This window comes from Podarcis cretensis (assembly GCF_951804945.1).
Source record: "Podarcis cretensis genome assembly, chromosome: 3".
Classification (NCBI taxonomy): domain Eukaryota; kingdom Metazoa; phylum Chordata; class Lepidosauria; order Squamata; family Lacertidae; genus Podarcis; species Podarcis cretensis.
Genome location: NC_137172.1, coordinates 20,543,218 through 20,558,301, shown reverse-complemented (window position 1 = coordinate 20,558,301; position 15,084 = coordinate 20,543,218). Strand labels below are relative to the sequence as shown.

The window sequence follows — 15,084 nt, the reverse complement described above, 5'->3', positions numbered from 1 at the left end:
CATTACTCTAATGTAGCTGCCAGGCGGGGCAGTGCGGCGGGGAACCTCCAGATTTTATCACAACAGCTGTGTGAGCAGACAGAGATTATTCCTTCTCCTCAGGCAGTTTGCCCAATCCAAAGTAAGCACTTCAAGGAGAGGTTGGGGGTGGAGATCCATAGCAGGAGGAAAAGGTTAAGCAGCCAGTGATGGGTTTCCTAGAAAATTCTGAAGTGGAACATTTTCTGCAAAATTATCCCATGTAAATTTGCTTAGGGAAAATTTTCTTTCTTTTTCCAAAAAATTGTTTATTTGGTTTTTCAGATAAAAATTTTACAGTTACCTATCAAACATAAATAATAAAAACAAGATTCCAAGGAATCTCCTGGGCTTCCATGCTCTCCTTTGTGAGTCCTATTATTAATACATCTTTTATGATGATCCAAATCTTTTACATCTCCATTGTGTCCAGAATCCACCATTAAGCTACAAGTGATATTCCAATCCTACTAACGATTTTAACTGTTTACAATGGTCTTTAAGATAAGTTATAAATAAGGAAGACCAAAATTTTAATAAGGAATGGGGGAAATCGCTTAGGGCAAATTTTCAGCGTGAACTGGAATTTTTTCTGACGCCCTAGAGCAGCAGGGCAACAGGCCTGTGGGCCCCCCCTTTTGAACTGGGAGAGCAAGCTATGCCCACTTTCTCTACATGTGATGTCATATGCGGTATTAGGTGTAGGGCAGATGAATACATTGCTAAGCTGAAAGGGGACTGGCAGGAGCCGCCAATCAGGTGACCAGTGGTGCCTGCAAAGCGGTGTCTGCCTGGCTTTTTAGAGACTCCGGCAGCCAGCTGATTGTCAGATTTTGCAGAGTGCTACACCCCAGGGCTTGGCAAGGCCTAACAATGAGTTGATTGTCAGCATCCTGTGGGTTGTGCCTTTGCCTGCAGAGTTTGATTTCAAAGTGTGGGGATGAAAACCGGCCACCTGATGGCATTGTGATATCAGGCAATTGGCAAGTGGGTGGCTCCGCTCACCTGTCAAACGTGACTCACGCACAGTGTGGGGACATAAGGATCCGGCCCACTAGCAGCATACCCCACCCCCACCTCAGCACGAAAACTTCCCTGTTTTGCAAAGGCCTCCAGAACTCAGGAAGGGGGGATAAAAGAGGTTTGCAAGATAGTCTTTCAAATTGTCTGGGGACAGGTTTTCATTGTATTTTTTGTCCTAAGCTACTGGAAAGTCTGATGGGGTGAATTTAAGCAGGGTGTAATTTAAAACAACAAGGACATCAACAATGAAACCCGGCACGCTCGTGTTCAGTCCCTCTTTCCACCTGATCAGCCATGCGACCAAAGCAGTCTGCAATCTTTTCTAAAAAAATTTCTTCCAGTCTCTTTTCCATGCCAATATTGAAACCCTATTCAAATGTAATAGATGGAATCCTTTAGCAAAATAATAACCTGTTATTTCCTTGTATTTGTAGCCTGCCTTACTTCCATCTTGAACCCCAAGGTGGCACGGATGTAGTTCCCAGGCAATAACCATTCAGGCAATAACCAGACCCAATAGACTTTTCAGACTGCATCAATTTACTCTCCACACACCCCTTTCTTAAAGAGCACACAGCATCCAGAAAATAAAGCTAAACATTCACCAAAAGTGTCAAGGGTAGGGGTGAGAACTGCTTACTTGTTGCTGTTTGCCACTTTAAAAATAAGAAAGAGAGGTTGAAATCCCATGCTAAAGTGATACAGGGTCTGTCTATGTTTGCATCTCCCTATTAACAATAGAGGGACATGGGTGGCGCTGTGGGTTAAACCACAGAGCCTAGGACTTGCCGATCAGAAGGTTGGCGGTTCGAATCCCCGCGACGGGGTGAGCTGCTGTTGCTCGGTCCCTGCTCATGCCAACCTAGCAGTTCGAAAGCACGTCAAGTGCAAGTAGATAAATAGGTACCGCTCTGGCAGGAAGGTAAATGGTGTTTCCGTGCGCTGCTCTGGTTCGCCAGAAGCGGCTTAGTCATGCTGGCCACATGACCCAGAAGCTGTACGCCGGCTCCCTCAGCCAATAAAGTGAGATGAGCGCCGCAACCCCAGAGTCGGCCACGACTGGACCTAATGGTCAGGGGTCCCTTTACCTATTAACAATAGAATAAGCACAGGTACAAAATGAAGCAGACTTAATGGATCACATCTAAGGAGGAAAGGCTGTAGCTCAGCGGTAAAGTATCTGATTTGTATGCAGATGGTCCCAGGTTCAATCCGTGGCATCTCAAGGCAGGGCTGGGAGAAACCCTTGTCTGAAACCCTTGAGAGCTGCTGCCGGCCAGTGAAGGCAGTACTGAGCGAGAGGAACCCCTAGTCTGACTTGGTATGTGGCAAGTTCCTATCAGAAATATCACTGATCGCAAGACTGTGACGTTCTGCCTGATTCATCCAAAACGATGTGATAATTTTAGCAATAGCAATATTTACAGCCCTTTCATGTTTTGGCCTTCAGGGATGCAAGGACTCCCTTTTATCCACGTCAATACACACACAGAAGGACGTAAAGGAAACAAGGCAAACTGTGAGGAAAGCAAGCTTGATCTCACACTTTCCGGTTTGATTCCAATCCTTGAATTTCTATTTAAATGTTTCAAGCTCCCCATCCCTGCTCAAAATGAGTTTTCAAACTAACATGCACCACATTTCTCCAGTTTTCCAAACAACAACAAAATCCAACAGTGGTCGTTTTAATAAATTTAGACACTGTTTTTACTAAACTGATCACCCTTAGTGAATAATCTGCTGTGCCTTTTCCACGCGTTCACATGTGGTCCTTTCTTCAGAAGGTTATAATCATACGAGATTGCTTTGAGGATAATGATTGGGTGTTTAAGAGATGTTAGCTACACTCAGCTTGTTTTAATCTTAGTATTTAATTGGATTTAGTAGAGTTTCCTAAATATAAGAGAAATACACTAGTGGAAATGCAAAATTAGGAAGCTGCTCATTGGTATTTAACTCCTGTGAAATTATTCAGAACGTATAAAGGCATTCCAAATGTTTGCTGGAAGTGTGAAAAATATGAAGGGAGATTTTACCATGCTTGGTGAACACATAAAAAAGCTAAGAAATATTGGATACAAACAATACAGAAGATTTTAAAAGATTTCAACTGAAGCCAGAACTTTTCCTTTTAGGACCATTGGATATACAATTAGAAAAGGATTATGGAAGATTATTTCATTAAATGATTACAGTGGTGAGACGTTTATATGCACAAAGATGGAAAGATTTATCATTACCTACTATGGGGGAATGGTTGCTGAATAGACTTGGCTGACATGGAGAAGTTAACATGTTTAGAGAAAAATCATTGTTGATATTTATTAATGACTGGAAACCCATTATGGAATTTTTGCACGAAAAAGAAAGTGAACTTGTGATATGTGGGTTTGAGGATTGAAGAAAACACTGTTTTATAGAAAGTAGAATAGTTGGGGGTTACCTTGGGGTGAATGTTTTGAATACTTTTTTTATATGGTTGACAGTCAAAGAATCAGAAGCCCTATTCCCCCCCCCCTTTCTCTTTCTTTGTTTTTACTTAGATTGGCTTTTTTATCTTTTTGTGTTCCAAAAGATATGTTGTATTTGATATTAATCTTTGTATATCTTCTTTTAAGCTTTAATAAAATCTATTGGAGGAAATTAGTAAAATTAGGATACTGCATGCAACTTACCCGTTTTTACTGAACACCCTGAGCCACATGTGGATGTTTGGCCCCAGCAAACACAAGCAGTGCAATGTAGTAAATGTGGACAGAAGAACTGCAAATAGGAAGGTCTCCAGTACTGACCTGGAAAAAAGGGAGGCAACAGCATATGGGTCAGTGAAGCTCTCTTCCAAGGTCTGCCTTGGCAAACTCAACAGAAAGGATACTTCAATGTGGATTTCAATTTCCCTACGTTCTGTAATAGAGAGAGGACCACACTTCATCGTAGACCACCTTTCAGGGACCATATGTGAGTAGTGATTGGGTACAGAGCCAAAAGCAGAAAGAGTAACAAATGTTTCTTTTACCTTTACACAGGAGACTATAGACAAACACACACACATTCATCCATACAAGCAAGAGGCATCATCACCCACTCATAAGAACAGCTGTGCTGGATCAGGCCAAGGATCCACCTAGTCCAGCATCCTGTTCCCACAATGGTCAATGAGAGAATCTCAGCACAAGAGTATTCTGCTCTCCTTCAGTTTCCAGCAACTGGTATTCATAAGCATATTGCCTCTGCCAGTGGAGATGGAACATAACCATTATGGTTACCGTATTTTTCGCCCCATAGGGCGCACCGGCCCATAGGGCGCACCTAGTTTTTTGGGGGGGAGGGATAAAGGGGAAAAAATTATTTTCCCCCCAGGTGAGGGGCTAGGGCAGGGGAAGCCCGAGCTTCCCCCGACCCCAGAACAGGCAGCTCTCTGCAAGCCGTGGGAGCCCAGCGCGAAGTTGCGCCGGGCTCCCACGGCTTGCGGAGAGCTGTGCGAAGCTCGAAGCCTGGGGCGCGCTGAGCTCAACGCACCCCAGGCTTCGGGATGCAGGCAGCTCTCCGCAAGCCGTGGGAGCGCAGCACAAAGTCGTGCCGGGCTCCCACGGCTTGCGGAGAGCTGCGTGAAGCCCGGGGCACACTCCGCTTTGCGCCCCGGGTTTCGGGATGCAGGCTGCTATCCGCAAGCCCAGGGAGCCCAGCGGGAACTCCCGCGGGCTCCCCAGGCTTGCAGATAGCTTCCTGAAGAATGGAGAGCGAGAGGGGTCGGTGTGCACCGACCCCTCTCGCTCTCCAGGCTTCAGCGAAAGCCTGCATTCGCCCCATAGGATGCATACAGATTTCCCCTTCATTTTTGTAGGGGAAAAAGTGCGTCCTATAGGGCGAAAAATACGGTAGTTGCCACTGGTGGCCTCGTCCTCCATGCATTTGTCTAGTCCTTTTTTTTTTAGGCCTTCCAAGCTGGTGGCCAAATTCCATAGTCTAATGTTCTGTCTAAAGTACTTTTGTCCTGAATTTTCCAACATTCCATTTCACTGGGTGTCCACAAAATTTAGTATTATGAGAAGTGGCGCGCGAACCTTTTCTCTTATCCACTTTCTCCACACCAGGCATAATTTTGAACACCTCTATAATGTCACCTCTTACTCCCCTATTTCCAAAACTAAGAAGTCCCAAACGCTGCAGCCTTTCCACCTAGGGGAGTTGCTCCATCCCCTCGACCATTTTGTTGGCCTTTTTCTGAACCTTTCCAATTCTACAATATCCTTTTTAAGGAGAGGTGACCATACAATACTCCAAGCAAACGCCTGGGTCTACTATGAAGCATGCAAACTTGGGCAGACCTGGGTCCAAATGACTCAGTGCAGTACAGGACATTTGGCTTTGTGATTTATGATGTGTTTTACATAAAGCAACTTACTCTATCAGCGGCGCTCCATAAAGAACAATTATTCCATGAAATAGGATGCAAGACATGAAGAAGTATACACAGCATCTTAGAAACCTTGCCACCTTTGAAAGAAAGAAAGAAATTATTTATATAGTGCCCATGGCACACATGACACTTTATACAAGCAGGGGAGGACAGGTCCCTGCCCCAAGAAGTTTACAATCTAAAATTTGACACAGGGCACAACAACATAGGAAGGAGAAGCAGGGGTAAACAATACCCAGCTGTTTCAGCTGCATGTGCTTAAGCCTTGTAGTATTACTGACATCTGGCTGCATTCAGCCAAGTTCTGCTCAGGTTAGATCCACTGAAATTAATGGGTGTGACTAACTTAGATTCAATAACTCCCAACAGGTCCTGCTAGTCATGTCCATTAATTTCAGTGGGTCTTGCCTGACTAGAACTTAGTTAGATTAGAACCCTTTCTGGGCACCACAATTTAAGAACGATACTGACAAGCCGAAACATGTTCAGAGGAGAGCGACCAAGATTATCAGAACAAAATAAAAAAAAATCCCTTCCAGTAGCACCTTAAAGACCAACTAAGTTAGTTCTTGGTATGAGCTTTCGTGTGCATGCACACTTCTTCAGATACACTGAAACAGAAGTCACCAGACCCTTCTATATAGTGAGAAGGTGGGGAGGGGTATTACTCAGAAGGGTGGTGGGATTGGGTGATTGGCAGATAGCTGTGATGAGCCTGTTGACGACTCTTAACGACTGCAATAGGTCTTACAGGAAAAAGCAAGGGGTGAGAAGGTGAAAAATGGCTTTGTCATGTATAATGAGATAAGAATCCAATGTCTTTGTTCAGACCAGGTCTCTCCATGGTTTTAAGTTTGGTAATAAGTTGCAATTCAGCAGCTTCTCTTTCCAGTCTATTTCAGAAGCTGCTGAATTTTTCACCTTCTCACCCCTTGCTTCCAGTCTATTTCAGAAGCTGCCATTTTTCACCTTCTCACCCCTTGCTTTTTCCTGTAAGACCTATTGCAGTCGTTAAGAGTCGTCAACAGGCTCATCACAGCTATCTGCCAATCACCCAATCCCACCACCCTTCTGAGTAATACCCCTCCCCACCTTCTCACTATATAGAAGGGTCTGGTGACTTCTGTTTCAGTGTATCTGAAGAAGTGTGCATGCACACGGAAGCTCATACCAAGAACTAACTTAGTTGGTCTTTAAGGTGCTACTGGAAGGATTTTTTTTAATTTTTTTTTTTACTATGGCAGACCAACACGGCTACCTATCTGTAACAAGATTATCAAGGGTCTGGAAACCAAGCCTTATGAGGAACAGTTGAGGGGGTTGGGTATGTTTCGCCTGGAAAAGAGACGACTGAGAGGAGACATGAGAGTCACCTTCAGATGGAGCAAGCTTATGGTTCTTCTGCTCTGGAAGGTAGGACACAAACCAATGGATTCAAGTTACATGAAAGGAGATCCCGACGCAACTTCAGGAAGAACTTTCTAACAATAAAAGCTGTTCGACAGTAGAACACATTCCCTCGGGAGATTGTGGACTCTCCTTCCTTGGAGGTTTTTTAAAGCAGAGATTGGATGACCATCTGTCATGGATGCTTTAGTTAAGATTCCTGCATTGCCGGGGGTTGGACTAGATGTCCCTTTGGGATCCCTATGATTCTATGAATTCTATGAAGATGCACAGCAACTACTTTTGTTCATTTTGCAAACAGGCATGTGCCAGTGAAGTCAAATGGAACGCACATCAGCAAAAACCACATAGGAGAGAATGGAAATTATTGAGATCAAACAGGGATTGGTCCTAGCCATAGATCAGGCATAGGCAAACTCGGTCCTCCAGATGTTTTGGGACTACAATTCCCATCATCCCTGACCACTGGTCCTGTTAGCTAGGGATGATGGGAGTTGTAGTCCCAAAACATCTGGAGGGCCGAGTTTGCCTATGCCTGCCTTAGATCTATAACCTTTTTGATAAGTGAAGAACTCAACATGGGACATTATAAAGTAAAAAATCTCAAATATTATCACTGCAGTCATAGATCTGAGATTAGGACCACGAAGCAAAGAGCCTTGTGTTGTCCTAACCTTGTCAGTGTCCTAACTTTGGGACTTCAAAGTGCCCAATCACCTGATGTCTGTCCATCTGTCAAATTTGGCCCATGAGCTTAGGCCTGCAAAGCCAAAAAGATTCCCCAGAAGTACTCAGTTCAAATCTGATCTCAGCCATGAACTTATCAGGTAGCTGGAACTAAAGCTCTACTCTCCCATCTGGCATACCTTACAAGACTGTCTGAAGGACTGCAACAAAAAAAAAAGTAGGAGATGCATATTTAAAAGACGTAAAAGGTACTAAGTGTTACTATTATCCGACATTCCAAACATTATGTTTTACCAAGATTAAAACTTACCTTATGGGCAAGTGAAGTTCTTCTATTAGATGGATTTGGTTTAAGAATGAAATACAGGACTATATTTACAGTGCCAACACTTGCTGAACAGATGCATAACCAAGTCAGGTGTGTTCCCAAGATTGAGAAGTTTTCCAAAAACAGAGAAGGAATGACAGTTGCTACAATAATGGAGAATATACAGATAACATTGGCAGAGAGTAGTCTTTTTATTTCAGTTTCTTTCATGGTGCCTTTAGTCCTGTCTTCAATTTCCACCTGTTGAGAAGCAAATTAAGGTAGTTATATTCTTGTACAAACAAACAGAAATTCTCTTTTTGCAAGAAAACATGGTACTGAAAATGTTGCATCTTAGCAAGGTCGCCCCTAAATCTACAGGCACCTTTAGCTCAGATTTAGGTTCACACAAGAGTCCTGGAGATAGCGACAGTAGCAGCAACAGTAGATGAGAACCATACAAGGTGAAGGAAGGGCTAGGTAGAATAAGAGAAACTACATGCAGGATGAGGAAGAATAATAATCACAAAGGGCTACGGGCTCCACAAAGGAAAATTGGCTCGGTGGTCCCAGTTAAGCTGATTCACATGAAAAAGATCACAATGGTTCGAAATGATTGGTCACTACTGCTTCTCAGCCCCTAAACATCCACCTGTTAAAAACTGGCTGCCAGAACAGTGACTCAACCCATCTCTGACCACCCTATGCTTTGGGGTGGATTAATTCCAACGCGCCTTTGCCTTGGGGAGGATCGGAGTAGACAACCACTTCGGATGCAGAGTCACAATAGAGTAGCTTGCTCTTAGGAGTATGCAAGTCACTGGTGCAAGCTATATGTATGCACGTGTTAAGCATCATTATGCCCTGGCTTTCCACTGAGTGTTTTTATTTTGATTATATATTTCGTGGCTTTATATCTTGAATTTGTTCTGTGAACTGCTCCGAGACCTCTGGGTATAGGGCGGTATATAAATTCAATAAATTATAATCATAATACTCCCCTTACAAAGACTCACCTGCACTACCAGGGGTTCCTTTGCGAAACTTATCAAGGGTTTTCCAACAAGGCAGAGGAACAAACAAGGAGACGCAAGCCTTCCTGACAGTTCCTTCACTCCACCCTTCCCTGCAAATACAACCGAAGGGAAGTAACTGGGTGTGTTCTTGGGCAAGCCTGGGCCGACCTTAATGGCAACCTACTGGCGGATCCCTGGGTGATTTGCAGTTAGATCGGCAAGTCTTAAAATGGAATTTTGACGTCAGTAGAAAAGTTGTCTGTAGAAAACAAAACACGACTCTCCTACTTGGCTGGCTTTGCGTCTCTGGCTGGTTTTTAGAATCGGAATCCTGCCCCTGTGGCGGCTCAGGGTGCATGACGTACCTGGACCCGTGCATGCAGGCTCATCCCAAGAGACGGCTCCCAAATCCCGTGTTTCCCATTGGCAGCCCTTGGGATTCTAGCAGGAAGGGAAGCAAAGCCGGTCCTGCAGCCTTGAGCTCGCCCACGTCTGTCCTCTAGGGAGGGAACTGCGTAGAAGAGGCGAAGGGGGCTCGTCGCCGCCCACAACCCCGGAGACAGGAAACTGGGTTTCGGAGGAGAGGAGCCGGGGTGGGGTGGGGGTCGTCACCTGCGTCCGCCTTACCTGCCCGTCCCCTCCGGAGCCAGTGGGCGGGGCTTCGCAAAGACAGCCCTCCGTCACCAGGAAACCGCCTCCACCCTCCTCTTCAGACGGCAGCCGGCAGCGACAAGCGTCTCCCGTCGTGTTCTCTGTGACGTCACAACCAGCGGCCCGCCCCTTCTCATCCATCTTGACCAATAGGCGTGCGAAAGGGAGGGAGGAAATGGGAGAGAGAGCGGCGGTTCAACCCGGAAAAGGAAGTGCCGACGCTGAGGCGGCTGCCGGAAGTTGAAAGGACCCGACTCGGTTTGTTTTGGTGGCAGCTGACGGGGACGGCGCTTCTGTTCCGCAGGCTTCGTCGCGGGTGGTTCGCCATGGTGTGCGAGAAGTGTGAGTTTGTTCGGGGAGGGGGCTGAAGGAACGGTGGGGCGGCGGTTTGCTGAGAATGTGACGTCACGGCCGTTGTTTTAAACGGCGGAGCCTCCGCGCGAGAGACCCATAGAGCGACGCTTCTCAGAGAGATGGTATAAGGAGGCATTTCTGGAGTCTTGTGTGTCCCTCCTCAAGGCATCGCCCTACAGAGAGGAGGAAGAGGCGTCTCTGTATAGGTCACTGTTCTGGCTTTGCCTCCCTTCCAAACATAAGTTAGAGCCCTGCTGGATCAGGCTCTAAGGCAGGCATGTCCAAAGTCCGTTTCGGGGGCCTAATCCGGCCCGCCGGTCGGGTTAATTCGGCCCCTGTGGCAGTTTATTTCCTGTGGTAAAATCCTTAAAAAACAACAACTTCAACTTCAACCCTAAAAAAAGCTCAACAACTTTGGGGTAAAATCCTTAAGAAAGGTTAACAACTTCAATCCTAAAGAAAGGTCAGCAATTTTGGTCGGCCCTCAGGGCCCTTCACTTCATCAAATCAGGCCCTCTTTGAAAAAAGTTTGGACACCATTGCCCTACGGCTTGCCTGCTCCAGTATCCCATTTATTTACAGGGGCCAACCTGCTTGGCCCTCTCCATCAGTAACTCATGCAGAACCACAAGTGGATTGGCTGCTGATGGGCAAGTGGTTTCTTAACTCATTTACACACTGAAGCAAAACATTTTGGGGCTAAAGAGTGAGGTGTGCCTCCAACTTCTATTCAGTAAAAGCGTGGGGGTGGGGTAGGAGTTAACTGTGAAATCATGATGTTCTGAGAATTCGTTGTTCATTTATTAGGCAGGCTGGATGCATTGACATCTAACATGCAAGGTTAAAGCTATCAGTGGCTACTAACAATGAGGTATGCCTCTGAATACCAGTTGCTGGGGCACAGCAGTGGGACAGGGCTCTTGTTTTTATATCCCACTTCCATGGGAAATAGAGTGCTGAACTAGTTGGTCTTTGGTTGGATCTGGAAGGGTCCTTTGTATGTTCGTTGATGATGACCACTCAGCCTGGTAGGCCTGCATGAGCTTTGTTTATCAGCTATGGATGTCTACTTTTCAAAGGGAATTGTAATAGTAGTGGATTAATAGAATGACCTATACTGTATTACCCATGTTCAAATAGTTGAACTAATTTGAAGGTGGGCCTAATGAAATATGTGGTGTGTTCTCAAAAGACTTCCAAAACAGATTGGAATATCACAGCCTTTGCATTTCTGTTTTTCCATAGGTGAGAGAAAACTTGGTACTGTAATTACACCTGATACATGGAAAGATGGTGCAAGAAACACCACAGGTATTTCTAAATACTATCTAACCACTTCAGTAGGTATTCTTTCTAACATTTATTGATAAGCAAACCTTGAAATGTGAGTAGATTACCTTCAAGGTGCATTATTTTTTGCAATCTTATTTCAGATGCTTATATGCAAGTGTTTGTCTCATTTATGTTATGGTCCAGAGATTCAAATTTGCTACAGATCTGTTATTTTGATGCCAGTAGCAATTTCCTTAGGCAGGGTAACAAATAGGAAAAAAAATGCCTCCTTCATTCACTCACACACCCCACACCTCTGTGAGCACTGCAGACTCCTCTTTGGGCCGGGAGAGATGGCCCATACGGCTGCCAAGAGCAGTGCAAGAGTGTGCTTACAAACTGAGATAAGGAGTAGGGCTTGGGAGAGATAACTGGTTTTGTGGTGAGCCGTAGGAAAGAGAGAGAAGGGGGTAGTGAAAAAAGCAGTTATATAGGCAGTAGGAAATGGAGAAAAGTGGACAAGTGGGATATACTTATTACTTGAAAGTTTTTTACAGTAGCACAGAATTTGGATGATGCTTTAAAGTTCTTTTTAGAACTTCCATCAATTTTCTCATTCGTTGGATATTACTCATTTACTCATTTTATCAACTCCAGTAGCAGAGATCCCACTGCCCATCTCCAGGCTCAAAAGAAGGGTAGGAAAACTCCTTGTTTGCCTGGAGAACCTCAACAGGAATCCTGGGTTTGGTGCCAGTAACCTGGGAGTTAAAGAAATATGTCTGTAAAACTTTAATTGGTTTAATTAGTTCAGTTATTCAAAGAACACTGAAGCACTAATCAAAACTAAATTTGTGAAATGTTCTGATTGAATCATCTGTATAAATGCAGCATATTTCTGTAAACATAGTACATCATATAGAAAAACTGGGCACCTTGCACACTTGTATACACCTTTTGGTTGTATTCTTGGAAAATAAGGGATATGTGAGCACGGGTCTTAATTTATAATAGTTTTGCAAATTATGTATATCAAGCAATAAACTTATTTGTTCTTTTTAGAAAGTGGTGGGAGAAAACTAAATGAAAACAAGGCACTGACATCAAAGAAGGCAAGGTAACTGAAGTATTAAATTATCATTATCATTATCATCATTACCCACTCTTCACATGCAGTTCCTAGGGCAGCTTGCAGGAATTAAAATTCAGAATGAAAACAGTTAAAACAAATTAGGTGTCACAGAAATAGAGTGGGTCCAGAAAAGACACATATCAGTTGTCCAAAGGCCTGGGTAAAGAGGTGCATCTTCAAGACTTCCATGAAACCTGCATAGTGAAGATGCCCAATGCACCTCTGTGAGGAGGGAAAGCAAAGACCTAGGGGCTGCCACAGAGAATGCCCACTCTTGGGCCACCACTACACTACCACCCAAATCTCAAAGGGTGCTAAAACTACCAAGAGGGATTCCTTTGTTGATCATAACAGGTAAGAGGATCTTGTCAGGATGGTGGTTTCTCAGATATTTGGGGCTTAATTCGTTTACTGCTTTAAAAACCTTGAATTGAGCCTGGAAACCAGTTGGCAACCATTGCAGCTGTTTTAAAAGATGGGCTTTGTGAGTTTTATAAGCATCCTTAGCCACTAATCTGGCTGCTGCATTTTAGCCCAGCTGAAGTTTCCAAGTCATTTTCAAGGGTAGCACAACATGGAGCACATTGCAATAATTCAGTCTTGAAGTTACCAGAGCATGGAGTACAATGGCCAAGTCATTTCTGTTCAAAAAGGGCTGTAGCTTTCCCCCCTTCCCCCTGCACACATACACATATCACCTTACTTTATGCCACCTTTGCAGCCAGCTATTATGGCTGCCATTGCTGCTTCTTTGTGGGCACCAGAGATGTAGCTAGAACAGCTGCCAGAGCAGAGATGAAACAGATGAACGGTGAAGGTGCCATATGAGACTCTGGGGAAATGAAAGACGGATTGGGAAAGACCCATTGTGTCCTTTTTGAAACCAGTTTTCAATCTTTTCTTCTCTGCCTCATGGTCCTCCCAGCTGGAGCGTGGCAGAAGTGAAATGCAGCATTAGCAGTTGACTTTTATATCTCAATTACATAGCACTTGACTTTCAAACCATTTTCCAGTATCAATTATGCAAAAAATCCTCTGGGCTGGTTTACCTGTTTTGTGCAAGAGGTGTGGTAAGAAACTTTTTGAAAAAGATGTCAAGTATACCTACATAGTTTAAAGATGTTGATGTGCAAACCAGTCTACATTTGATAAAGTTGAAGTGAAGAACTGCATCTGATCAGCTTTGTAACTTGGAAGTTGCTTTTGAAGATTTTGTTATCAGCCAATTATGTCTTCTCTCTTGTCTTCCTTCCCCCACCCTCATCTGCTCCCAACTGTATGAAAGTATGTAGGAAAGCTGTCCATGAATAGGCAACTCAGTTACTTTTTTTCCCCTTTCTAGGTTTGATCCTTATGGTAAAAACAAATTTGCAGTATGCCGAATTTGCAAAAGTTCAGTTCATCAGCCAGGCTCCCACTACTGCCAGGGATGTGCGTACAAAAAGGGTGAGACATTTGGCATCAATTCTTCTCTTGTTCAGTTGTTTTTGTACTTTTGGACTAAAAGAAAATGTTTCATTCTCACTGTTCTTCTCGTTAATAGGCATCTGTGCGATGTGTGGGAAGAAAGTGTTGGATACAAAAAACTACAAGCAAACATCCGTTTAATTATATACTACGAACTTTTTCTTGACCAGCTTTACTTTTATCAACGTTGGGAAAAAATGTAAAAGATGGCAGACACCGTCAGAATTTGCATGGACTTTGTTGCACTTTGTTAGCGCTGATTATAGACCTGGATAAATGGTCCAATTCATACCTGTATAAATTTATAATAAGAAAACTGGTGTATTGGCAACTTGATATGGTCACATTTGCCATTTGGCGTATTGATCTACTGATATTAATAGTGATCTGCTAGTGACACTTAATGGTATAAATAGAAAAAATGTTTCAATTCAACTCATTAGGCTAGTTTTGAGGAAAAACTCAAAAAAGCCAGCAGATCAACTTTTTTCTTCTCCCCACTGCTATAACAAGAATTTGTAGATTGCAAGTCTACCAGCAGAGGGATTGATAAAATAAAACTGGCATAAAATGATTTGTTTTTTAATGTAGGTTTACTTGCAAATCTATAAAACGATGCACAACTTGGAACCCACCAAGCCAACCACCAGGAGCTCTATCAGCTTCCCTGTTTTGTTGCCTGCCTATAACTGCAAAAACAAAATGTTCTCAAGAAGCTGACAGGTTAAAATACATGGTTGGTTGGGGTTGGCTTCATTCAACTAGGTGAGTCCAACATTCTTAGAACCTGGTATATAACAAGTGTGCTATCGTTGCCAGCATTATTTCCTTTAATCTGGTTTTGTTGGGGGTGAATCTTGAAGTCGAATGAAGAAACCTAGCAAAAATTAGCCTTTAACTTCATGATTCAAAATTGGCGTTGGGGCATTACTTGTACACGGATGAAAAAGTGTATATATTTTGTTGTGCTTAAAAAAAGAGGTGACTGCCATATAATCTTGGTTGAGGGTGGTATTAGGGTGTTCTTGTATGTTATTTTTGTTTCTTAGCGTGTTATTCTTTGATCTGTTCGATAGTTAATACATCCCTTGCATATTGGTGTTGCCATGCTGTAGAGAATAGAAGCAAAACTAATCCAGGATTTGATTCTGAAGGAGGAAACCCACCTTGGTCTGGCTAGATGTGGCAGCAGGGCATACCACTTGCCCTCTTGCCTGCCCATACTTTGGAGTTCGCTTCAGAGGCTATTCTCTGGGAGTCATCCACCTTCTGAGGTTAGAGAGGTGATGGCTGAAGAGAGGGCCTTTTCAGTAGTCTCACTCCAACTCTA

At 43.8% G+C, this 15,084-nt stretch overlaps 2 protein-coding genes across 3 annotated transcripts in view; one reads left to right on the top strand and one right to left on the bottom strand.

Annotated features, from left to right (window-relative positions):
* Positions 1–9,688, bottom strand: part of PIGF (phosphatidylinositol glycan anchor biosynthesis class F) — a 37,085-nt gene extending 27,397 nt beyond the window's left edge. The window contains exons 1-4 of one of the 2 annotated variants that reach the window (XM_079968991.1): positions 9,506–9,688; positions 7,866–8,123; positions 5,447–5,538; positions 3,717–3,833 (exon numbers count right to left, since the gene is read on the bottom strand). In XM_079968991.1, coding sequence (XP_079825117.1) covers positions 3,717–3,833; positions 5,447–5,538; positions 7,866–8,123; positions 9,506–9,670 — 632 coding nt within the window. In that variant the 5' untranslated portion in view covers positions 9,671–9,688. Of the gene's footprint in view, positions 1–3,716; positions 3,834–5,446; positions 5,539–7,865; positions 8,124–9,243 lie in introns of both variants that reach the window. The other variant, XM_079968992.1, reaches the window with a different exon arrangement.
* Positions 9,689–9,742: 54 nt separating this feature from the next.
* On the top strand, positions 9,743–13,933 carry CRIPT (CXXC repeat containing interactor of PDZ3 domain). Its single transcript, XM_079969100.1, has 5 exons — positions 9,743–9,871; positions 11,129–11,194; positions 12,218–12,272; positions 13,630–13,733; positions 13,831–13,933. Exons 1-5 carry the CDS (start codon positions 9,856–9,858, stop codon positions 13,893–13,895), a joined length of 306 nt encoding a protein of 101 aa, XP_079825226.1. The 5' UTR covers positions 9,743–9,855; the 3' UTR covers positions 13,896–13,933.
* The last annotated feature ends 1,151 nt before the right edge of the window (positions 13,934–15,084 follow it).